Source organism: Monopterus albus, unplaced genomic scaffold, assembly GCF_001952655.1.
Source record: "Monopterus albus unplaced genomic scaffold, M_albus_1.0 scaffold31.1, whole genome shotgun sequence".
Lineage (NCBI taxonomy): Eukaryota > Metazoa > Chordata > Actinopteri > Synbranchiformes > Synbranchidae > Monopterus > Monopterus albus.
In genome coordinates, this window is record NW_018127911.1 from 1355600 (window position 1) to 1379285 (window position 23686).

The window sequence follows — 23686 nt, forward strand, 5'->3', positions numbered from 1 at the left end:
TTTTTCCTCCACACTGGCGCAAAGTGCTTGCTCAAGGGGGATTTGTTGAGTTTTCCCTATGTAATAATACTGATAACAGTAAGGTCTAGACCTTACTTTGTAAAGTGTCCTGAGATGACTTTTGTTGTGATTTGGCGCTACACAAATAAAATTTGATTTGATTTGATTACTGATTAACCACAATTTTGGAATCATTGCTAATAATTAAACTTACAAAATTAATGAAAAATCTAAGAAAATGCTTAATACAATATGTGCTTGTAACATGAGTGTGGGTGGAGTTAAGGTAGGAAGTAGGTGTGGGGTCTGAGTCATGTGACTGTGAGAGTCTCAAAATGAGGTAATATGGTTAATTCACCTATAGTCCCTTTTCATGTCAACTTTCAGTTACATTAGGCAAAAGTAAAAAAAAAAAAAAAAAAAAGTAAATCTGAAGCTTCAGAGGCTCTTGGAGTCCTGATAAGACTCGTCTTAAAACAGCTTTAAAACTTGAAATGGCAAATCTGACATAACCCTGAGGGTAAATCTAGTCATGGAATAAGTCTGGATCCCTTGAGTGTGGTAAAAACCCACAGTAGCTGTTACTTTTCTTTTTATCATTAAGCCTCATCCCTTAGTCTTTATCCACATTTTTGTTTTGATACAAAGCAGCAGCTTCCTCTCTGTCACCATTATAGCTGGACAGAACCAGTGTGGCTTGAGATCAGGGTTACCCAGCCACCTGGTCGCAAGTGCGTCAGTCTGTCACGTGTGCCCGTTTCCTCACATTGTGCTGCTGCTCACTGGCAGTGTCCACAATGAGAACTGTTGACTATATCATCTCGCAGGGGAACACAGTGAGAGTTAGTAAAACCTGCCCAGCCAAAACCAGCTGTATCATTCCTGTAGCCTTTATATATCAGGGGGAAGTTGACTGACCATCTGTGTTTTAAGTAATAACATAGATAACTGAAAGTTCTCTTCCAGGAAGACAATGTCCCCATCCTTAGGGCGTGAAGGGGACACTGAATGAGTAATGAGTAAAATTATGTGAATCACATGCTATGGCCTTCAGCCAGATCTCAACCCAGATGAACACCTAGGGGAGATCTTGGAGCAACGTGTTAAGCTAAATTGAGACTTCTGCATCACTGCACATATGGGAACATATGTGTCTGTCATTTGGAGATGTTGCATAGCTGTTGCATCTATACTTGTGTGAATGTTAACGTTTCAACTCTAGTGGGCGCTCAAACAGCAAAGTACAGAAAAGAAGAAGAAAAAGCCAGGAAATGAAAATGTTAGAGATTTTGAGCTAGGCTCAAAGCTGTATAATAAAACTGGCATTATGACACTTTATTAAGTGTTACTATTTTTTTCCAGGTGAGAAAGTAATCATTTAGATTGAGATGGGTGGTCAGTCTAACCAAGTAATGCCAATTTTCTCCAACAATTTCAGAGATGTGAGTAACACATTAGAATACCAAGAGCAGGCAACTACGTCATGGTCAGAGCAGAATTGGATCGACCAATCGGCATCCAGGACACGCAGATTCGCACAGCGCGTAGTTGAGATTTGGGTGCTAACATCTTAATCACATGAACTTAACTTGTAGTCCCACAGCAGGAAATTCTTTCATGATGTCTACAAAGCCAGCAGTCAGGGAAGAAGGGACACGTGAGCCTGTTTCAGAACTTAACAAGGAAGACAGGAAGATTATAGAACAGAAAATTGATAATATGTCAGACATTTATTTAAAACCACTAAAACTATCAAAATCAATTAGTGTCAACATTCATCTAGAGGTTAACATAAATACACAACACACAACTTGAAACACAGTACAAATGTACAATACAAAAATGTTGGATTTAAGACACTTCTGCAACATTTCAAACATCTGACATTTCTGTCAGATGATGCATGCATGGTAGTGTACTGTATATTAATAGTAATAAGATGTCTTTAATATAATTTAAAAGACATGCACACCCTGAAGTCAGATCAGGACCTGTGTCATTCTTGTAAACATTTCTAGTGCACAAGTTAAACAAGAGCAGCTACTCCGATATGAGATGCTTTTTGGCTTACGTAAAGCTGGTACACATTTACTCACATGCATGGAGATTTTTCACCATGGTCACAAATCTATATACAGTACACAGTACATAGGAAAATACAGATTTGTAGAATCAAGATGACAACCTTACAAATAAGCTTTTTATCACTAAATATCTGTACAATTCAAAGAGAAAAAGTCCTTTCTGAGCCTTAAATTAATCACTGTAAACCCTGTGATAATCACAGACACACTATTTACATACCTCATATCATTTCAGGTTTCCTCAACTCTTTATCCCCTGTTTAAGTGTAGTTAAAAGTGCGCTTAAGTCTGAAGACTTCAGGTTGTATCCAGACTTAAGCGAAGCAAAAAGATGCATCTCTAGGACTATCACTGCTGATGTGAAGAAAATGGCAAGTCATGTGTTTATGTCAGAGATGGAGAGAAAGGTGATCAAATAATTGCTCTTGGACTCATAGCTATACCACTGAGTTAATTATATCATGTGAATTTTGTCATGACTGGAAGATGTTCCATATATTTAGGGGTGCCAACTATCACCTTTATGAGAGAGTAAAGAAATTCAGGGCCAGCTAAGGCTACAGATGCACAGAGCTGGATGACTGGAAGTTGTGATTATTGCCTGACCTCATATTATGTTACAGAACATGTCTGTGCTGAAGCTGAAGGGGGGAAAACATGCAGAGCTACAATCCTTCACATTGTTCAGGCCTCTCCTCCTCCTCTCGCTGCAGATCCTCGACCATCTCTGTTTTCCTGACCCTGATCACAACCTGGGGGGATGATGTTACAGGAAGCCTGATGCTCCTGGGGAGATAGAACTACTCCATGGCGACAGCTCCCTCTTCACCTCCTCTTTGGCTGGCTGTCTGAAGATGGAAAGAGAAGAGGGAGGGAAGGAGGGAGACATGCAACTTTAGCCAATATAACTAAAATGTGTTAGATCATTTTCTCAGTCTTGGTATAACTTAAAATCCAAAGGACACTTCTTCTACTGGTGCACTTCCTCCACCTTCTTTGGTTGTGTGGCACTATAACAGAGATCAGTCATCACGTAAAGTCGAGTTGTCGACAGGGCTTGGGGTAGGATAATACTGTTTTTTCCCCATGTTCTTAAAAAAGAAGGGCACCAGTGGCTTCCCTTCTTGTTTGTTCCTGCTGGGCTGAGTGGGTGGCCTGGTCTGCTACACAAATGCCTCCTCTATCTCTCACTCAAAGGAGCATCTCTGTCAGTCACAGAGGATGTGTTTACTAAAAGAGTGGCCTAAAAGGGACCTTGCCTCAGCTTGTAGATAGTGTTCTCTCCCTGCAGCCAGACTCAACCAAGCAGCAAATATTAGGCATAATAGCACTTGACAATCAGCAGAAGCTGCATTTAAGTGAAATTAAATTGAAAAGTGGCTCAAGAAAAAAAAAAAAGTCAAGCAAGAGCTGGCAGGGAGCATACCAGTATAAGTTATGGAAGCTCACAATAAAACTGGACTTATTGCGTTTGCCATGTCATTTGTGTCTGTTCATTTTCCTTTAAGCAGAGCTATCATTAAATGATTTCCTGAAGAACCAGTAGATGCCTGACACTTGACAGACCTCAGAGGTACATCACACACACAGAGTAGGATATGGTAGCTTTGAGTGACCATTAGGTGCTATTACCGGCTTTATGGTAGCGGCACCCGGCCTAAGAGCCGGAGGTAATCGCTCATCAAATGCATTTGAGATGCATGAAAGCATCAGGAGATGTTATCACCCAACCGAGAGCAGCAGAGCAACTGATCAGGCCATTTTCCCTGCAGGCACTTCCACTAAGTTGTATGTTTAAGATTTGAAGTTGACAACAAATACATTTGGGACTGGTTGAAATGGGCTGACTGGTGTTTGTGTTCAACAAAAATGTTTTCTAAAAGATGACTTTTTTGAATACTGTGTAATGAAAGACAGTCCTGTTGCTTTGTTTGTAGAAATTGCCTTGTGACTTTAGCGCCACATCATGGCAGGGTATCTTCAGAGTGACTGGCAGAGTACAAAATAACCGTCTGGAACCGGTATTTGCCAACACTCACTGGTGGCTGGTGTTGATTTCTTAACCTTAACACACACTTACTCCCAATGTGTTGTCCCCCTCCTCCTGCGGAGCTGGCAGAGCCTGGCCTGCTGCTCTGCTGTGGCTCCGACTGGGAGTGCTGTGGTGTCGGAGCCAGGCTTCGACCCCTGTGAGCGCCGCTCTGGCCGGCTGATGTGTCAGGTGTACGGGGAATCTTGGGCTGGCTCGCAAATGCAGGGATATAAACGCCACTGATGACAGGGAAAATTTAAGGAAGACGGAGAAGAAATAAATCATGAGCTTTGCTTTGTAGCAGCAAAAAGGTGTAATAACACCACCACACAAACAGATATAAACAGATCCCATTTCACAGAAGGTTTCATGGTTACAACAACAATAGCATTTCACTTGTTTTAGTTGATTACCTCAATTTCTGATGACAACATGGCTGAATATCATTAATATTTCTGAGATATTGAGTGTTTCTGCTCACAGTAGGCATATTGGGTCCAAAATCACTGGTATTATCTGCAATAACTGAAAATGTTACAAAACTCTATAAACAGAAGTGGGTTCTCTAACAAGTTCTAGAAATTTGCATGCTCAGTGCTGTGGGGTAGCAAATTGAGATTAGCATGCATGTTGCATACATTTGCAATTGTCCCCTAAAATCCTACTAACAAAGTGTTGACACTAATACAGTTTGGCTGCTCACTATAAAAGTCTTGTCAGCCAAATTGGGGTGAAATGAGGCTACTAAAGGGGGGATAGGGGGAGGGACAACTTAAGATGTTTCCTGGGACTCATTATTGTTGGTGGGATTCAGGAGTCAAGTTCCTCTGCGATTTAAAGGAGAGGAGAAGGGGAGATTCGATTGAATGAGCCTCTCTGTGGGCACTGCTCGTTTAAAAGCATGTCACAATCTCACAGACCAGCTTGGCAGTGCTGAGTCACCAATTAGTGTCTAACAATTCTCTTGCCTACTGTTTCCACAGACACACATCTACTGGCAGAGAGTTTTACAGGAACCTCAGCTGAGTTATGGCTTTTATTTTATGAGAAGTAGTTACTAAACAACTGACAAAATGCACTTACAAACTGAAGATTTGTTACTGAAATGTTGCAAATGTACTGTCTTGTGTGTAATTTGTGTATCTTGAACCTCGTGCTTTCTCTAGAATTAAACACATTTGTTTGTTTATACGTTTCCTTTCTAAATATCTGTAATTTCCACATCTTGATATACTCAATATCTTCTCCCCTATGCTGTACTCTTGTATTTTATCTTTATATCTAGGTCCTCTTTCTTATTTTATAACCCACTGTTCATCCTGCCTTAATTCAGTGGTTCTGAGAGAATAACAGCCAGCCTGTAGCAAAGAGAGGGGAAAACTATGGTACTACATACAATCAGCTTGGATTGATTTCACTCATGCTTCATTGTTTAACCATCTATAGGCTAGCCCACTGCTGGTGGGTGGTGAAGTGAAATTTTTAAAAAAAATATGACAGGATGGTCTGTGTATACAATCACTGTACTGTAGATTGTCATCCACCTTCTCTCAGCAACTCAAAGCAACTGAACCTATCTGCTGTATCTGTGTAGGCCTTCTCTGCTCCTCAGAACTGACAGTGCCCCTCTTGCAGCAGAAGATCCTCATTCCATTTTCAGTGCCTGCTGAAGCAAGCATCTGCTTAAGTACTATACTGTAAATGTATTATAGATTTCATGTTATATACAACACCCAGAGCACAAACTTTTCATTGCATTAAAATGCACTGTTTCTAATGCATATGACAATACGCTTGAAACATGGAGTTTAGCCTGAAGCCAGTTTTGTAGGCGCTTACACACCCATGACGTAGACAGTGTTCCTTGCTCTCTTAACGTTCACATTTTATATATTGACTGAAAAGCACAACAAGAGCAGTCGCAGGTTCAAATTTCAGTGGGCAAGAGCGAGATGTAAATCAATGTATATTGAATATAGTTTTCTGGTGAGCTCATCAAGGCTCTGTTGCTGTTTCAGCCTTTAAAACACACACAGCCTCATGCGTGTGTGCAGCTAACCTCTGTGTGCCACTTTACCTGGCAGAGTGTCCATTGGGTTCTTCGTGGGAACGTCCTTTTGAGGCTCGCCTCTCATACGGCCTGTCCAACTCTGCCTCCTGGGACAACTGGCCACACTCCGAGTCTGATGGTGTGTGTGTGTGAAACAGAGAGGCAAGAAATATTAGCACTATTAATGCTAAATTCAAAACTATACTGAAATAATACAACAGTACTGCTTCTTATTATCAATAACAAACAGAACCTGCTGACATTCATTTCATGGAAAGCCAAAATAGGTCACTAGTCATATGAAGCCTTTATCTCATATATTTTTTGATAAAGGCTGTGTAGCTTCCTTGCTTGGAAGTGCATTGTGTTCCTGTGAACACTGGGCTTCATATCAAATAAATCCAATACAAACCAAATAAAGAGTAGCAGGTGGAAGGGAAATTAAACCGTCTCACAAATATGCAGCTGATTTTCAGCACACACAAAGTGAATTAAGTATGAGTAATCTAACAACAAACATCTGACGAACGGTCACAGCAATTAGATATGGTCAGAGATTCATTATTGTGCTCTTGTGGAATGCTCCTTCTATCAGATGTTCAGAAAGGATTTAACTATTGATACATGTAATTAGGAAGATGTAGCCAATGTACACAAACACACATCTACCCACCGATACTGTGGCGCAGGGAGTCAGCAGTGCTGGGGCGACTGCTGGAGCGCGTAGGAGGTCGTGAGCTGTACCGGGAAGGAGGCAAACTGTCTGCATCACCTCTGTAAGCGCCAACTCGATAACCACTACACGACACATAAACACACACATACAGTTCAGTTTCTGTAAGAACTTGCATGAAGATGTTCACGTTGGGAGGTGGTACAATACCATAACACATTTTAAAACTGCATTACCAGTACTTCTAGTCAGTTTAGTGAGTTTTAAAACAGTTTATCACGTGTTGTGAGCTGTTCTATTATCTCCAGTGCCAGGTCATGTATAGGAAACCGATGCCTCGCTGCTGTTGTATCCCCCCCACTCTAAAATGATACTGTCTTTCATCCCCGCTGCACACTGTATCTTATAACTTATGGTGACAATGATTTGCCTTTCAGTAAAAAAGCCATCCTAGTTCCAGTCTTCTCCTGCTGACTCACTCACTTACCTGAACAATTCTGTCAGACTTTGCAACAGCAAAATGGATTTGACCCCATTCTTGCTTTGACCTACTGCTCTAGTTTTAATGGCTATAGGAACTTTATTACCCATGTTGTTGAAAAAAAGGGGGCAGCACAATCATTGTTTAAATGACCTACAGGCCAAACTATGAACTATCTGTGCTGTGGTCATTTGATGAGACTTGAGAAAAAAGACAGGGGTGCCATCAGGTGCCTTCGTCCAAGTACACTATACTAAGGTCCTAGGATCCAAGTGCAGAATATAACACTAAAGTTCCCTTAGGAAGAGACAGAACCTTATCCTGCACACTTCCTGTCACTCTAACACTCACAGACACTCAGGATAAGTGGGTCAGCTTAAAGGGGAACTGTCTGACTGACTTTTCCTGTGTATCTGTATTTAACTTACACTGCACTGACATTACGATGAGAACTCGGGGTGACTGGCCGTTGTAGAGGCTCATCAACACTTGGTAGAGGTAGAGGGGTAGACTTCCGCTTCAGTTTTGCCATGTTGGTCAATATCTACACAACCACACACACAAGATCAGTAGCATGTCAACAGTAAAAAAGAAACAGAATATATTACAGTTTTAACCTGGGGTCATCTCTGAAGAGCAGAGACTGTAGTGATGATGTAATGGACGGACAAACGGACAGTAAATAACAGAAATAACATCCATTTTCACTCTAAGTGCCCTACAATACATGTATCCAACACATGTTGCCTAAACAGTGTAAATGGTTTCACACTCATGTGATGAGAAATGACCAGACTAACCAGTCTAACACGGTTTTAATGTTTTGATTTTAAGTTTAGGGAAATCTGTGGTTGTGGATACTGATATTATTAACAAAATTATAAACAATGTGAACTCTGTTTTAGGCTGAAGATTGTTCCATTAAATTAAAATGATAGATGATCTCTGCATGTCTCTGGCCACAGAAACATACAGTATGCCATCTCTAACATAACATCTTGCTATTCACTATAGGCTGAAATAGTCAAACATGTCTGTAGCATGTACACAGCCAGCAGTAGAAATATTTTCAGTTCTCTTTGTCTCAGATATCGTGCCCTTTAGCTGCAGCGTCTTGAACTAGCTACCAACAACATGTTTAGCTGTGCTGAGCATAGTGAGTATATTCTCTCTTACTCCCAGGTACTCAGTGGTGAGCAGACTCTCCCCAGACAGTTCTCTGGGCTGCGGTTGGAGAACTTCCTCTTTGTCAAGGTCTGTCTCCATTAAATCTTCCTGTCACAAGATAATGACAATATATCAGTTAAAAACGACAGAAACTGTGGTGACTATGGTGAGGTGTGTTTAAGAAAAGCTGCACAAAAGAGTGCCAGAAGTTCAGATTATTAACTCGCTGTATTTGGTGACAACAACATGCAATCACATCCTAAATTTTTCTCTGATTAGTTTTTCTTAACGCTGTGTATTCCCATAGCTGTCTGCATAGAGGTGCATGTAATGAAACGGTGAACAGCGTCAGCTTATCAACATCTAATGGTTGAGAAGAGAACTTACATCATTATCGTCGTCCTCTTCTTCATCGTCTGATTCTGGCCCCTCTTCCTCAGCTGAGTGGAACAAAGCCACAGCCCAAGGATTGAACAAGTCAGTATATTTTCCAAAAAAAGGCAAACGCAGTTAGTTTCAGTTTTGTGTAAATTATAAAATCTGGGGATTTTAATTTAAAGGTGCATTAACTAAGACTTTTTTCACTGTGAACTTTGGTGTCTGATGTTTTTTAATCTCACTTGGCCGTGTAGCAGCTGAAAAGGTAGGTAGAGTAGCTTTAGAAAATTCATCAATAAGTATCTAAATTAAAATGGTTATTGCTGTAATTTAACATGAGAAAACACTTTCTACCAGACTATCAGTGTATTACTACTGGTAGTACCACCCAAAAACCTAAATCAACATGACTTCACTAAGGCAGTATTTTATTTCTAAAAGTACCTACAGAGTCAGTACTATAAGCATACACGTTCATAAAGTACATCTATTATAACAATAAATATGAATAAACTGACCCGAGTTTAGCTGTTTAATGATGAACTCAATCTGTCTGTTGAGGTCTGGGTTCTCCTCTTTGCTGTAGCAGCGGAGAATCTCCTCTACACTCTGTATAGGCACACGTGATGGAAACATATGTCACACCAATGCATGCACATAACTTTATAAGCAGCAAGACAAATGCAAAGGCTTTTTAAGCTTCAGAATCAAAATCAGTGACTCAGTACTCAAAGGCAGTTTGCACTAACATTTTGAGGGAGCTAAAAGTGCTGATTGTCAACCTTGTAAGGAGGCTGATACATATAATGATTATAATAATATCTGAGGCATTTTATTAAATGTAATACTTGTTGGGTATTTGTTGGACAGGAGAGGCCGTGCCTCATCTGGACTCTCCTGCAGGTCCAAATTTCAGTGCTGAGTCAGTATGAAACACTGATACAAATACAACCTACTGGCTCACATGTTTCTGGGTACTGTGTCTTACAGTATAACTGTGAACACCTATTGTTTCCCCTCCAAATACTGGCTGTGCAGAGCGAAACGCAAATTGTGCCTGTTTCCTCCAAGAAGGTGAACACATTTCTGCTATCTCACCATCTCTTTGGCTTCCTGTCTGACAGAGGGAATACAGAGGATACTGTACAGGGCTCCATTCACATATGGCCGAATCTGAGGAAAGCAAAACGACACAAACACACAACCTCAGATTTTGTGGTCTCGGGCCACATGGTAGCAGCCTGTCCATGCAGCAACTAGGAAACAAAGTGGAAAGAATATTTATACAGTGCAGTGGATCTGGTAGCTCACAAAAATCTAGAGTATATCACAGTAGGTAAAAAGAACGTAACAATGACACTGCAACAGCTTGACGTTTGAAATACTGAGTGAAGCCAGTGATGTTTATGTTTTGCAGACTTTATTTCTGCCTGCCAAAGAATGCCGAAAATTCTGGAAGACATCATAAATTTCGTTTTATGGCAAGCCTGGATGTGTCTGCTTGGACAAGGGCATTCAACAGTTCAAGGTGTAATAAAGTTAGAAAGTGATTTGTGTATTTATGTGATTGCTTTAAGTTGCCTACTTTTGTGTGCAGATTTTGATTTAATGCTACCAACTGCTGCCAACTTCCCTTTGTTAACAATTATTCTGCCCATTTGTTGTGTGTATGTTCTACAATGTGTTTATACTGTATGTGTTGTATCCACGATTTACACCCTGTGTGAGCGTGTGCCTATTGTGAACATTGTTCATGAAACATATGTGTCCAAGTGTTGACTGATGTGTGACTCACCTCGTGGTTCTCATGTCCAAGGAGGTCAGTCAGAACCTTTAGTACATGCTTGGCATTCTCTGCACACTTCCTTTTTCCTGTTCAAAGACAGCCATCCAACACACACACACACACACACACACACACACACACACACACCCACACACACACACACGCACACACACACACACACACACACACACACACACACACACACACACACACACACATACACTTGAATTTGACAACCCAAAGGTCTTATTTGTTTATCCTAAACTGATTTTTGTTTGCTAGCTACATTAAAATAAGATAAGCTGATTTATTATGGTTATTTTCTTTGTGTTTTATCTTCTGTATATTTGTAACTAAGATGAAAATGAAGCGATAAAGTGTATATTTGTTCATGGTATATGTGCAGTAAGAGGGCAGCTACCCTATAGCATAGATGAAAAAAGAAATAAGTAACAAGGAGAGTGCACTGATAAGGACTGTGTTCAGAAGAAGCTGCAAAAGCTACGGTACACATTTGTACTGGATGCGAACCCAAACAATATTGGCCTTTACTCTGCCTATAATGAAATCATCCATAAGAAACAAACACTTCGTTCACATTACAGGCCTTAATGACCAATTTTGATCTTTCTGTCTAATCCAATCTTTTTGTGTCGATGGTTCACATTCATGCTTGTAAGTGACCTGTATCTGGCTCCAGTATGACCTCCACTGTTGAGGACATAAACTGCCATGCATGAGCAGATTCAGCTGAAAGGTGAGTACAACAATGTACAACAATAACACCAACATTATTTGTACAACAATTTCAGCGCAATTCCCTGAAAAACCGCTCGGTTACAATACGTTCCCTCCAGTCTGGCATGATCAGGAGCTTCTTCAAAGATGTTAAACAAAAGTAAAACATCCTCATCTCCCCACTGATCCCTGTATGTGCTGCTGCTCTCCTCCATGTTTATTTTTACTGGTCTGTGAGGGGCTGACACTGAATGATGATGACATGCGATATGCCTATAATTACAATGTACTGTATCTAGGTTCCGTATCTACCTGTGCCACCCTTTTACCTTTCATTCTCAGACATAGGTTCATAAGCAGAGCTGCAGAGTACTCCAGGGTATAGTCACTCAGGCAGTCTGAGTCCTGCAGCTCATCCACTAGCCAGCCAATCAAACCATCTTCTATCATGGCTGTCTGCTGACTCCTCCTACCAAGACATGATGATAAATGATAGATTACAAGCAAATCAAACACAAACATGTGTGTTCCTCAACAGGAGGGAGAAGAATTCTGTAAGATGACAATTAAGAGCTTTAAAAAGGTGAGGAATTTATCACTTTTGGCTGCCCTCTAAAGAAACTGGAAAAGCAAGGGTTTATAAACACATTGGTCTTTTTAAAATGTACCTGAGGCTGAGTTTCTGTAGGGTCACAAGCACATTCTCTCTAGTCAGGGAGTCTTTTTCCTCATTCCTGAGAGCCTCAGTCAGAAGTTTCAGAAGCATGGGAGTTTGGGAGAGGTAAACACGGCCTGTGAGCATGAAGGCAACATGGCGTTAAGATCCAAAGGTATGGCAATGGCCTACTGAAAATGTAAAACCTCACTGGATGGTGACTTTTACAATGAAAAGCCACAGATTTGTCAATGCACTTCAGGTACAGCTGTTAACACTCAGGAAGACAACTGAACAAAGTTGTTTCCTTGACAAAACTGAATACTGGTTAGACTCACCCATTATGGGTACATGATGCAAAAATATTTCTACCAGTTACCAAGAAGGGATTTTGTTTCAGTGAATTCAGAATGTTCCGGTGTCACGTTACATAGTTCATCAAGCTGTTTGGAAACTGAACAAGCCATTTACCTCTTCCTGTTCAGGCTTATTCTGACTAGACATTCCGGCAACCAAACGCTTCCTTGTTGGTGGGAATGAAAGTTATTTCAGATTCACATTCTTCATCAATGACTTACTGCAGCAACAGTGAGTCATCTGTCTTGGGACAAACAATATTTGTCTTTCAACATTGTCTCTTTTTACAAGATGTCATCCATAGTTAATGGCATGCCGCTGCAGAGGATCATTAGCGGTATATAACAAAAGCCACTGAGGTCTTTCATGAATCTATATGTCTCTGAATACATCCAGTTGGGCAGTGACTCATCTTACAAAGCAATAATAATACTTAACCAAATCTAATGACATCTGAGCACTTACCCTCCACAAGGGATGCAAATGCATTGATGAGACGAGCCATGTATTGGCGGACAATCTCGTTCTTCGACCTCATTAAATGAAGCACAGTTCTCTATGAAGGCACAAAATATAGGGTAGTTTAAGATAATACATGTAGTGCTATGAGGTATGTTTAGTAATATTTTACCGGTACTTTGAAAAGAAGGACCATCACTTATGAGCAGGCCACACATGTTGCTGATGAATGTCAACAGCTGCTGAGATATGAAGATTTTACAAAGTTACCTCCAGAACATTTGATTTCTTTTTCCAATATCTTTGGTCTTACTCTTGCTTAGAAACTCTCATAATTTTATCATTGATTTTATTATCCAGAACCGTTTTCACTGTTTTACAACTGCTTGCTATAAGAACCTCACAAATATTTTGTTTGTTGAATAGCTGTGCTCCTACATATAATGAGGGCAGTTGAGACAGTAAGATGTTAATTTGTCAGTACAATGTTGTTTTTGCACAGAAGACAACTGTATGACAGGCAGAGAGTGCTAAAGTAAAGTTGACAAGGGGTCAAAGATGAGTTCTTAAAGCTACAGTATGTAACTTTTTCGGATAGTTTTGTTGCAGAAATCTGATCCATAACTTGTATTAATGTTGAGAGGTGCTGGCGAAGCCTCCTGCAACCCAGACTCATTGAACAGCACTGGCTGCAGTGCAGAGACATTAGCTTTTAAAAGGTTTTGAGTGGGGTTGACCTCTCTAACCAATCAGAGATTTTCAATTATTTCTGCTGGACCGGTGCATTTTGTTGCATTCTCATTTATTGCAATTTCATAGCAAGAAATATCTGAAGAGCTGGGCAGAGCGTGGCGGAGCGTAGCAGAGCATAGTGAAGCAGGGATAGGGAGCGCTGGGCAGAGCAGAGTGATTTGATTTGGAGTTTCATGCTAGTGCTACCTGAAGTTGCATACTGTAGCTTTAAGAATCCACTGAGGCAGCTTTATGGAGTTGGCCTGATCAGACAGATGGGTATAATATCTGTGTTGTAAGAACCACCACTTGGCTGGACCACAAGCTGAACAGCACACTGGGAAAACTCCTTTTTCCAGATAGCCAGTCATGTATGCTTTTGGCCACTGTCAAACGCAGAACATTAGAACATTTATGCTTGTGGGTTTGATTACAAGAGACTGACACCCACCCCTGTTATTGTAACTATCTGCAGTAAATGACTTTACAACACGACTTGGAGCATCATGGCAAGTATAAAGACAAATAGCAGAGCTGTTAGGTGAGGACCATTTAATGTCTGTAAAATACAGCACCCTACAGCTAAAGGCCAGGAGAAGGGAATGTGAACAGAATACAGAAGAGAAGAAAGAAAGAAAACCTATAAAACAGATGCGGCTCTAAGGCTTCTGAAAGCCTTTTGAGAGGGTTAAATATGGAGTCTGTAGCATCTGTTAAGTAACAAGGGGATGCCACTAAATCTGAGGCATGGGACATGCCATAAGAAGTTTCCAGCCAGATTATAAAATTATTAAAATAATTTATAGCTACATAAATCGTATGTTGGAAACTCAGGGATCAATTTGGATTAGGTACGAGTTTCTCTGACTATATATTTCTGTGTATCCAGAAAAGGTGCCAGTCTGCTGGCTCAGACTTGCCTGAAATTAAAGCCTTAGGATTAATTACACAGGATAATAGAAAATCAATTTCACTGTCATATTCAGTTTATATCACAAGTCATTCTGTGAGAATTCTCCACCTTGGAGTCATACTTTAATTAAAAACATATACTACAATTTACAATATGTAAAAAACCCCAACAACAACAACAACAACACACAATATTATTATGATAGAATCAGTGTATCTCACCTGTGTAGTGCTGTAGTGGTCCAGCAGATCATTGCTGATATAGGCCTGAAGCACCATGTCTCTCTGTTCACCAGGGAGCGAGCGAGTCAGTCTCTAAAGAAAACACAAGAGGAACAGACCCAACAATGAAGGCTTGAAAGACTGATGATGCAAACTGAATAAATGCTCTTCTCTCATCTATACTTTCACACTGCTGTACTCAGGATATTCTCTAAAGGAAAGCACTTCACCTAATAAGTGTAGCAATGACTATCATGAAAAAACTATAATATGCAAAATAAGCCATATAGCATAAAAAACATAATGACATAATGACTATACTGTAAATAACAATATGAATAGTCACCCAGCGCAGTGCCTGAAGTAGCAGAGACCTAAGCCTGTCTGAGCCTTCAACCAGGTCTTTTTTCAGCTTCTCATAGTCTAGTGAGGGCAGCATTGGCACCTCCTTGGACCTCCTGGACATTAATAAAAAAATACAGTCATGTTTTGTCAAGGCCCTTATCAGACTGTACACAGTAGGAAACAACCTCTTCAAATTTAAGACTCACTGCGGTGCAATGGACGCTCGTAGCATAGAGGAGGCCTGCAAAAGAAAGCAAAAACGAAAACAACAAGAACAGAATAGTTTTTAGAATTTGATTATTTAGGCTACATTTATTACATTCTTACTTTGAACTATGGAAAACATGACCCATGAGACTGTGTTATCTCCGTTTTGTTGTCTTCTCACCTTACTTACCATGGTGCATTGTTCTTCATCTAAATCAGTCAAGTTACTTACGAACCAAATAAGTCATTAGTGTGTTTTCTGGACATGCATACATCATGCTTCTGGCACATGCTGAATTCTTGGACATACATTATGATAATGTGTGGCGACTTCACCCATGCAGTCAGTGAGAAGTCGGCTAGGTTAATGCAAAAATTAAAAAGTACCACAGAGCATGGGTTAGTGTGAAAGCATTGTTCCTTCTGTTCACTTGTATTGTAGGCCTGTATGTAGTCATGAAGGAAGTGTTAAACTGCTGTTTTTGACTAATGAAAGGGGATTTTGAGCCCTGAAATCGAATCCGAAAGCAGGATGGTTATGCCCATTGCAGGAGCAGTGTAAGGTCAGGAGGGTGAGCTGTGTCGGCTGTGGTATCAGGTTCTCTGTGTGCACTGTTGCTTTGGTGTGCAGTAGGTAATACGGAAATGGAGGAGAGCAATGATACCTGGATAAATAGCCAAATTCCTTTCTCTCTAAACATTTCAGTGGCCCCACAACCTTCTTCATGGCACCTGAATAATTAGACTCTGGGGGGCCTGGCCCCTTGAGAGCCCATTTAAGAGTGGCATCAAACTGAGGATTATGTATACTATGCATAGGTATATTGCAGACAATAAGTAGAATGTCTTTGCTCTCTAGTCTAATCTAGGTTTTACCAGGGTAGCAAAAATCTGTGAGAGCCATCTCAATGTAATCAAGGCACAAAGATTCCAGTAATAATGGTCAATTATGGTGTTATGTTGCCTGCGTGAGGACAAATATGGTCCTGACACAGGTCTCAGCTATACCTGAGACAAATGTTTTATCCAGGTTAAGAGGCATGTTGACCATTGTTCACAAGATCTCGGAAATCAGAGTCGGAAATGAACATTAACTACTACATGTAGCTAAATGATGGTAGCAAATGCTGGAGCTGTTCATTTTATTCTCATTTACAGCTTTTTTTAATACAACAGTTAAAGGCTTGCATTGACATTCCTTGGACATTATATAATTTAACATATTGTAATGACCCCTGGCGTGGAGGAGAGAGACTAACTACACTGGTACAGCTAAACTAGCTAGCAGGGCGCTAGCACCTATGCTGATCTTGGTTAGCGATTATTCCAGGCCCCATACACCGCACGACTCTGGATATCGCCTAGGCGTGACCTTTTACAGTGACCACAATGCAACACTGCTTTCTCTGTCATTTATTTAGAACCACTGAACAATGGCACTTCCCCCAGGGTCAGTCTCACACATACAAGCCAAACGGACGGTCCAAAACACAGCACAGCAATTACCTTAGTAAAACATCGTCAGATAACACACCAGCATAAGTCAGCAACACTAACACATAACAACAATGGGGTAACACATCAGAACACTTTAACTATAATTTTATAACTGCTCTCTCTATTTACTGAACTCCCATGATGCACCTCTGCATCATGCAGCTGCCACCAGACCCCCCAATGGCTGACGTGGATCGTCACAATATTATATGTTATAGTAGATGTTTAAACTGAGTGCCTGCTGCTAATGGTGTTAAGAACCTTGACAATTATATAAAGTGCTCTGGTTGCCTGTTTTCAAGTGACTGTAGTTTAACCTAGCCTGTTTGACAACCTGAGTGTGAGAAGGGTTTTTACACCAAAATGCCTTGTGTTGTTGTCCTTGTCATAGTGTCTGTTTAAATCCTTTAACAAACTATATCATTAAAAAAGGTAAAGGAAAGAAGACTGAAACTAACAGTGTTTATCCTAAAATGAATACAGATAAGGAGAGCTGGAAACAGGGAACAATGACTATAGTCTCTGGGAACAAAATAATTTAATGATGAGGCACGTCCTAAAAGAGATTGTTTGGCTTATCTAGTGACCTGACAAAATGAGCCCAAACATCCCTTCAATCCCGCCAGAGGAGCTGGAAAATGTTGCCAGAGAGAGGAACGTCTGGACTATCCCGCTGAACCTGTTGCCACTGCTACCTGGTCTCAGATAAGCAGAAGAAAATGGATGGATGGATGAATCCCTTCAAACTAAAACAAGCTAGTAGGAACCAGGGGAAAATGGAAGGATACAGACTGAGTACAAATAAAGGCCAAAAATGTAAAAATGAAGTAAAGCAAAGGAGAAACAGACATAAAGACAAGGACAGGAGGAGGTGGACAAGGCATTCGGTGAGGTACAACAAGGTGAGAGGTAAGGGCCAGACTCATGAAAGGAAGTAAAGATGAAAACATATGAAACTTACATAGCCATCATCACAGGCACTCATAGAGTAATATCCCTTTGTAGATAAAAGCATCATACAAGCAAAAACACAAACACACAGAAAGAAATTGTTCAGTTCAAATCAGAAAGCAACCACATTTCACAAGCCAGAGTCCAACAGCACAGTGACTGTCACTGAGACTAAGCAACTGTCAAGGTGTCAGTGTGGACAGTTTTGTTTCGGTTTAAAGTAATTCTAGTGTTTTATGTGTTATAGAGCCACACGTAACAACTATTACACACTGTCAACAAGTAGTGTTTTATGTGTTATAGAGCCACACACTGTCAACAAAGATATTAACATTTTCACCACATATCTGCTGTTTCATTTGAAACTCTAAGGATCATTTTTATTATAACTAGTAATTGAAATTGTTTATTTCCTCTTTTCAAAGTTGTGTCAGGTGTATTCAACTTTCTAACAAGCTTTGGGTGTGAATTAATGCACCGCCATGATGCAGTCGCCTTTTTCCAGGATTCAAGGTGGATGATTACTACAAGGCTTAAAGCTGACTTGATATACAGGTTGCCAAGACACTTTATGGGAAATGAACCCTCCTGAAACATCTTTCAAAATTCCTTTTTAAAGACAATGTCAACTTAATCAATATTTGTGACATAAGGCCCAGAGCGTGTTTTTTCTGCTAGTATTTGGTATATGGTCTTATACTTGTATAATGCTTTTTTATGCACTGAAGCACACTCAAAGCACCTTACACTCTTTATTTCCCATTTGCACACACAAACACTCACACATTCACACACTGGTGATACCACAGGGAGCAACTAGGGGTTCAGTGTCTTGCTCGACATGTGGACTAGGGAAACTGGTGATCTAATCACCAACCCTACAGTTAGGGGATGACTCACTCTATTTCCTGAGCCACAGCTGCCATGTCTGTGTACTGTGGTGACTATGCTATCGCTACCACAAACCATCCTTTAGGTACTGTTTAGGTGTAGGACTGTAGCTGCTCTCAGTAGTCCCCCACTTGACATTTTCTGTGCTTTTACTGAACATGCTTCACCTCAAGGCCTTGTGTTTTATTATTTGTCTACCTGCAAGGCTTGATGAAGAAAGAGAGAGGTCTGCGTGTGCTCACTCACAGTGCCAGGCCTGGTGAAGTCAGTGCTCTGCACCACACTCTGCCTCATCTGGCTGCTGAACAGTCGAACACACACAGTCTGTAGGTACTCAGGGGAGATCTGCAAAAAACACAGCATGCCCCCTAAGCTTTAGAATGCTGTGTGCAGACAGAAGGACAAAGAGCAGTTTTGGCCTTTTTTATGTCCCTGTTTAACAGTCACATCATAAAATAACAAAGTGCATAAGTGTGCATATTGAAAATATTTATTTATAAAAATACATTTTGTGTTCTGACATACATTATAGCCATATGTACTAATAAATATGAATGTGAAAAAGCTCCATATTCCTGAAATAGGATGCAGCAGCAAATAAAATCTTAACTCCAGTTGACGGTACATAAAAGTGTGTCCAACGGGTTTTTACAATTTTGGTGACCACCAGCACTGGCACATATTGGCCGCAGTGAGGTACAACGGGGCTGTGTGTTAGAATGTGACTTACCATTTTTCCGCTGACAGTGGCTTCCAATGAGTCAACCAGATCAGCAGTGATTCCAATCAGGTTGTGGTAGTCAGCCTGCATCTTGTTGAACTTTCGTACATAGCTTGCCATGCGCCGTTCTGACTGAACCAGTTGGAGCTGTAACTGCTGCATTGCCTCTGTGCAATTATACATAGACACATGTTGCAAAAAACAAACACTAAGAAATAAACTACACTCACGTCATAAGAGACATTCTCTGCGTAACACTGCGTTAAAGTGTTTGTCAACACATAAAATGTTTAATTTGAAAATTAGTAATTATTAACCTTTATTAGTCTCTGTCTGCAACCAACTGCAACATTGACAGAACTCGTTCTTCAATTTCCCATCATTACCTCTGTCCTTTTGAATTATTGAAGCCTGTCACTTACAAGCAAATGTCAAAAGAATGATACAATTTATCTAGGTGATGTATATGAGGAAAGTTGTGTAATAATGTGACTTTGTCATTTGTGTTTTGTCTACATTAAGTAAGAGCTGATGACACTGAAACTGTAAAATATAATGCAGGGACAGATGTAATACTTGCAAGGCAGATTCATTTAGAGGGACATTTACCTTTTATACTCCTTCCACCCTCTTTCTGAATGATTTATGTTAAAGAATACTCATTATCACTGAAGTGAACACTAATCAGACATTTCTAATATGTGTGTCCATATCAAGTGATCTCACCCAGAGCTGCGTTGAACCAGTGTAAGAGCATGTAAAACTACAATGCCATTGTTTTTGAAGTAGGCAAATTCATCACAGAAACTATTTGTTTAAGATAAAGCTAATCTATTTCATTTTATGAAAGAGATACAAGTGCAGCTATAGAATAAATGCTTGCTTGTTTTAGAGGGAGGGGTAAATCTACAAGATCCTGTGGTTCAACACACATGAGGATTTAATCTGAGGTTTAAATGTGCAGATCAGCCACAAGAACAAATGAAAACCAGCAGTGTATTTATTAGTTTAAAGCCAATTTCTAAAGACACTTACTGAATCTTGTTTGATATTTTTCTGTTTTATAAGACATCCTGTGACGTTTGTGAAGTGCTGTATAAACACTGGTCTAGAGAGTTAACCACTAGCAATTTAGTACGATACTGCTGCCAAGGACCCAAATTAATGGCTGTGTAAGAACTGGACTGAAAATGTCATAGATAACACTTTTTGTCACACTATTTATTTTGCTATGATGGTGGTTTGCCATTTGTAATACAAAATGTAATTTCACCCCTGATCTGTACTCAGATGATTTTTCTCAGCAATGATGTGAGCATGCCATGATAAAGGATACATACAAACTCAGCAACCGTGGGCTGCTGGACAGTTTTAATGTCACTGACAGAAACTGCTCCAGCTTATCCTTCAAATGTGGTATCCAGGAATCCTAAATTGACATAATTTAGGTTGGAAAAAAATATTAGGCTCATTCTGAAGTGGCACTAAACAATAATGCTGAATAAGTAACAACTAGTTCTCAACTAGATAATGTTCCACAATTAGCTGAGCACCTGGAAAAGGCCTTTGAAGGAGGGGTGGACAGTGGGGTTGGGAACAAAAGGCAAGGCATAATAAGGCAGAAACTCTGCAATCTGGCTCAGTGCTGCTCCTCGAGTCTCCAGGTACTGCTTGAAGTGGGAAATCCTCTCCTCAAACTCAGCTTGGTCCTGTAGACAGGTTCAACTTTTCCAATGAACTGATTCATTTCAGCAAAATGTGAATTCATCCTTTCACATCACTTAAAACACTTCTTCTGTTGTATATACACACTATCTTCAATGACATGATTCTTTCTTATGGCCTGCTACCACCACCAAAAGCTAATCAAGCTGATCTTTTTTAAATAATTTATATCCATATAAATATATAAACTCAAACTACACTGGCCTACACAACGAAAGGCATATTATAGAAGTTAAAAATTAAGAACACAACCACTGAAAGCACAGTGAGAAAAGAAGCTTGTAGCGCAGCTTAGTGGACATTTTGAAAAATAGCACATAATGATATAACTATGTTGTTTGCAGCATATCTAAAATGGTTTAAATTTAAACAAAAAAGAAAGACACACTTAGATGTACATACATGTCTACCAGGGTGTGTCCTCAGTGGATAGATGGTGAAATGGATGTAAAGGTAGAACTCCAGGCTCTGGACCTCACCATCTTTGTTCTTTACCTCAGAGGGAATATTCTCTGTCCACAGTTCAAAGAACACCTTCTGGTCTCCATCGTCAAAAGACCTCAGGAGGTCTTTCTAGAAAAGATACAGTGGGAGTAAACAAGTCTGGGTGGGTTAGGGGAAAACAAGAACTCTGGTAAGATGTTATCCACCAAAGAGTGAGGTTTTGTATATGATCATTTTATTTACATATCACACAGTGATAACTAATATGTAATAATAGGGTTATCCCTGCCACGGAAAAGCTTAGCTGCAGCACCCAAGTGTTTTTGCAAAGCACCTTATGTCAAACGAACGAATGCTAAAAACAATGTGCTATGCACTGAAAATAAAATACTGAAATAATTAAAATAACTAATAACTAAACTAAAATAACTCAAACTTTTTATCAAATCATTTCAAAATCCCTAGCCACCACAACCCCCTTAACATAGACTGTACCTAAGCCCTCTGAAAACCTATAACATGAATAACATGAGCAACACTTTTTATAAATACCTGACAATGTTTAAAGGGAGAAATAGAAAAAAGCCTAAGTTTAAAAAGCTAGTACGTTTTAAAATAAGTAAACTTGCCATTCTTGAGTCTCTGTCCTCTAGGATATCTAAATCAATTGCTTAGGTAAAGCAAGTTGCCAAGTTTCATAATAAAATAAGCTCAGGCTTATTTGTCTCTTATACAGTATGTCTCAGGCTGTAACAGCTCAGTGGTAATAATCTGCAATGTGTGGGCACAGATTCTCCATTTTTCAGCACTCTTCTTGTCCATTCTAAGTTACCACCTCCACAAATAATTAACCTACCTGCAGGAAGAACAACGTATGGAATGTATTATTTACCTTAATTTCATGAGTCTTTGAGTCTCCAGTACTGCCTTGGAGCTTTGGAATGACCCTGCCTCTGCGTTTGCACTCTCTGTCGAAACTGTGAACAGTCTCTTCAAATTCCTCAAATTGAAGGTACTACAAAAGACAAAACAAGCACAAATGACGTAAACTCTAGCTTAACCAGCACATAATAAATCTGTCATTCAAATTAAACAAGCTGCACAACTCTTGCCTTAGCAAATATAATTCTATATCAAGCATGGTTTGTTGGATAAAAAGTTGTGCATTTTGTTTACATTTAGTGGATGTGTATTAATGGTTTCCCTGTACGATTTCTCAAAATCTAAACAGGTTACCTCCTTTATCATCCCAAGAAGATCAGCTTCAGTTGCCAAGATGTCACCCATCTTGGTTGCCTCCCTGGAACCCATGTGAGTGTTCAGAACCTTTAAAATACCCACCGACAGCAAAGATACTCTCATTAAATAACATTTGTAACGTTACTTCCAGCAAGCATTTTGCAGAACATGCAATGGTAGGATAGCACATGGTTGTGTAAATAATGATGAAAACTAACTTGAAGCACTTTCGTTTAAACAAGGTACGGAGTCTTTGTGTCAAACTAAAATTGAAGTGACGTTGGGTTATCGTTAAAGCTGCAAAGGTTTTTACAACAGTAATAGAAATGTTTTAACCAAATAACAGCCATCCCATATTTGCCGGAGTTTTAAAGCTCTAACGTTAAACAGTACATAAAAGTCAGATTCCCGCTTCCTCCCCCAGTTTTTAGCATCACCTCTGACAGTAAACTTCATCGACAACGAAGCAAAAATATCGCAAGTAATACTAATTTAGCTGGCAAGCCACTTCACTTTGACGTTAAGAGAGGTTATCAACATCGATCTCACCTTTTCGCACAGCATTCACTTTGTAAATATAGATACAAGCAAATTTCAACGCATCCACCCAAATCTGAAACTTATACTATTCATTTTCGGAAAGCCTTATATACCTCGCTTACGTTAAGCCACTAATCAACTAGCCTTTAGCTAGCAACCGTAAACAGAAAGGACGCCGAAACACCTAGCAACCAAATGTTTGGGACATGCACACCGGAAAGTAGATACTTATGTCGCAAATAGTGATACAAATGAAGGCATTCTACACTCACACATTCGGTTCTACTAATATGACACAATTGTTTAAAATTAGTAGTTCGTTAGTAATTTGTGGTTACTACTGCACGTTCGGGAATGTTTTCTGCTGTAACCATGAATGTATCATAGGCCTAATTAACGA

The 23686-nt window shown here is 39.9% G+C and overlaps 1 protein-coding gene across 5 annotated transcripts; it reads right to left on the reverse strand.

Annotated features, from left to right (window-relative positions):
* Window positions 1-1727: 1727 nt before the first annotated feature.
* armc9 (armadillo repeat containing 9) lies at window positions 1728-23637 on the reverse strand. 5 transcript variants are annotated; one of them, XM_020596739.1, is made up of 26 exons: window positions 23559-23637; window positions 22744-22833; window positions 22400-22522; window positions 21466-21636; window positions 20892-21047; window positions 20675-20767; window positions 19948-19972; window positions 19348-19505; window positions 18864-18962; window positions 17737-17772; window positions 15278-15312; window positions 15073-15184; window positions 14727-14819; window positions 12867-12957; window positions 12058-12181; window positions 11719-11858; window positions 10661-10737; window positions 9964-10038; window positions 9384-9474; window positions 8875-8927; window positions 8497-8595; window positions 7749-7864; window positions 6840-6964; window positions 6194-6299; window positions 4165-4355; window positions 1728-2932 (listed from the first exon to the last, which is right to left on the reverse strand). In XM_020596739.1, exons 2-26 carry the CDS (start codon window positions 22816-22818, stop codon window positions 2910-2912), a joined length of 2487 nt encoding a protein of 828 aa, XP_020452395.1. In that variant the 5' UTR covers window positions 22819-22833; window positions 23559-23637; the 3' UTR covers window positions 1728-2909. The 5 variants fall into 5 exon arrangements, 4 of the variants coding, with proteins under 4 accessions (XP_020452395.1, XP_020452397.1, XP_020452394.1 ...); XM_020596741.1 differs by lacking the exon at window positions 23559-23637 and adding an exon at window positions 23296-23534 and having other exon boundaries at window positions 22744-22807; XM_020596738.1 differs by lacking the exon at window positions 23559-23637 and adding an exon at window positions 23296-23534.
* Window positions 23638-23686: the final 49 nt, after the last annotated feature.

Coding starts and splice junctions, on each gene's coding strand:
- armc9 (XM_020596738.1), bottom strand. Junction 18,963..19,347: donor CCACTGTCAGCGGAAAAATG/GTAAGTCACATT, acceptor TGTTTTTTGCAG/ATCTCCCCTGAGTACCTACA. Junction 8,928..9,383: donor CATTAAACAGCTAAACTCGG/GTCAGTTTATTC, acceptor TGTTCCACTCAG/CTGAGGAAGAGGGGCCAGAA.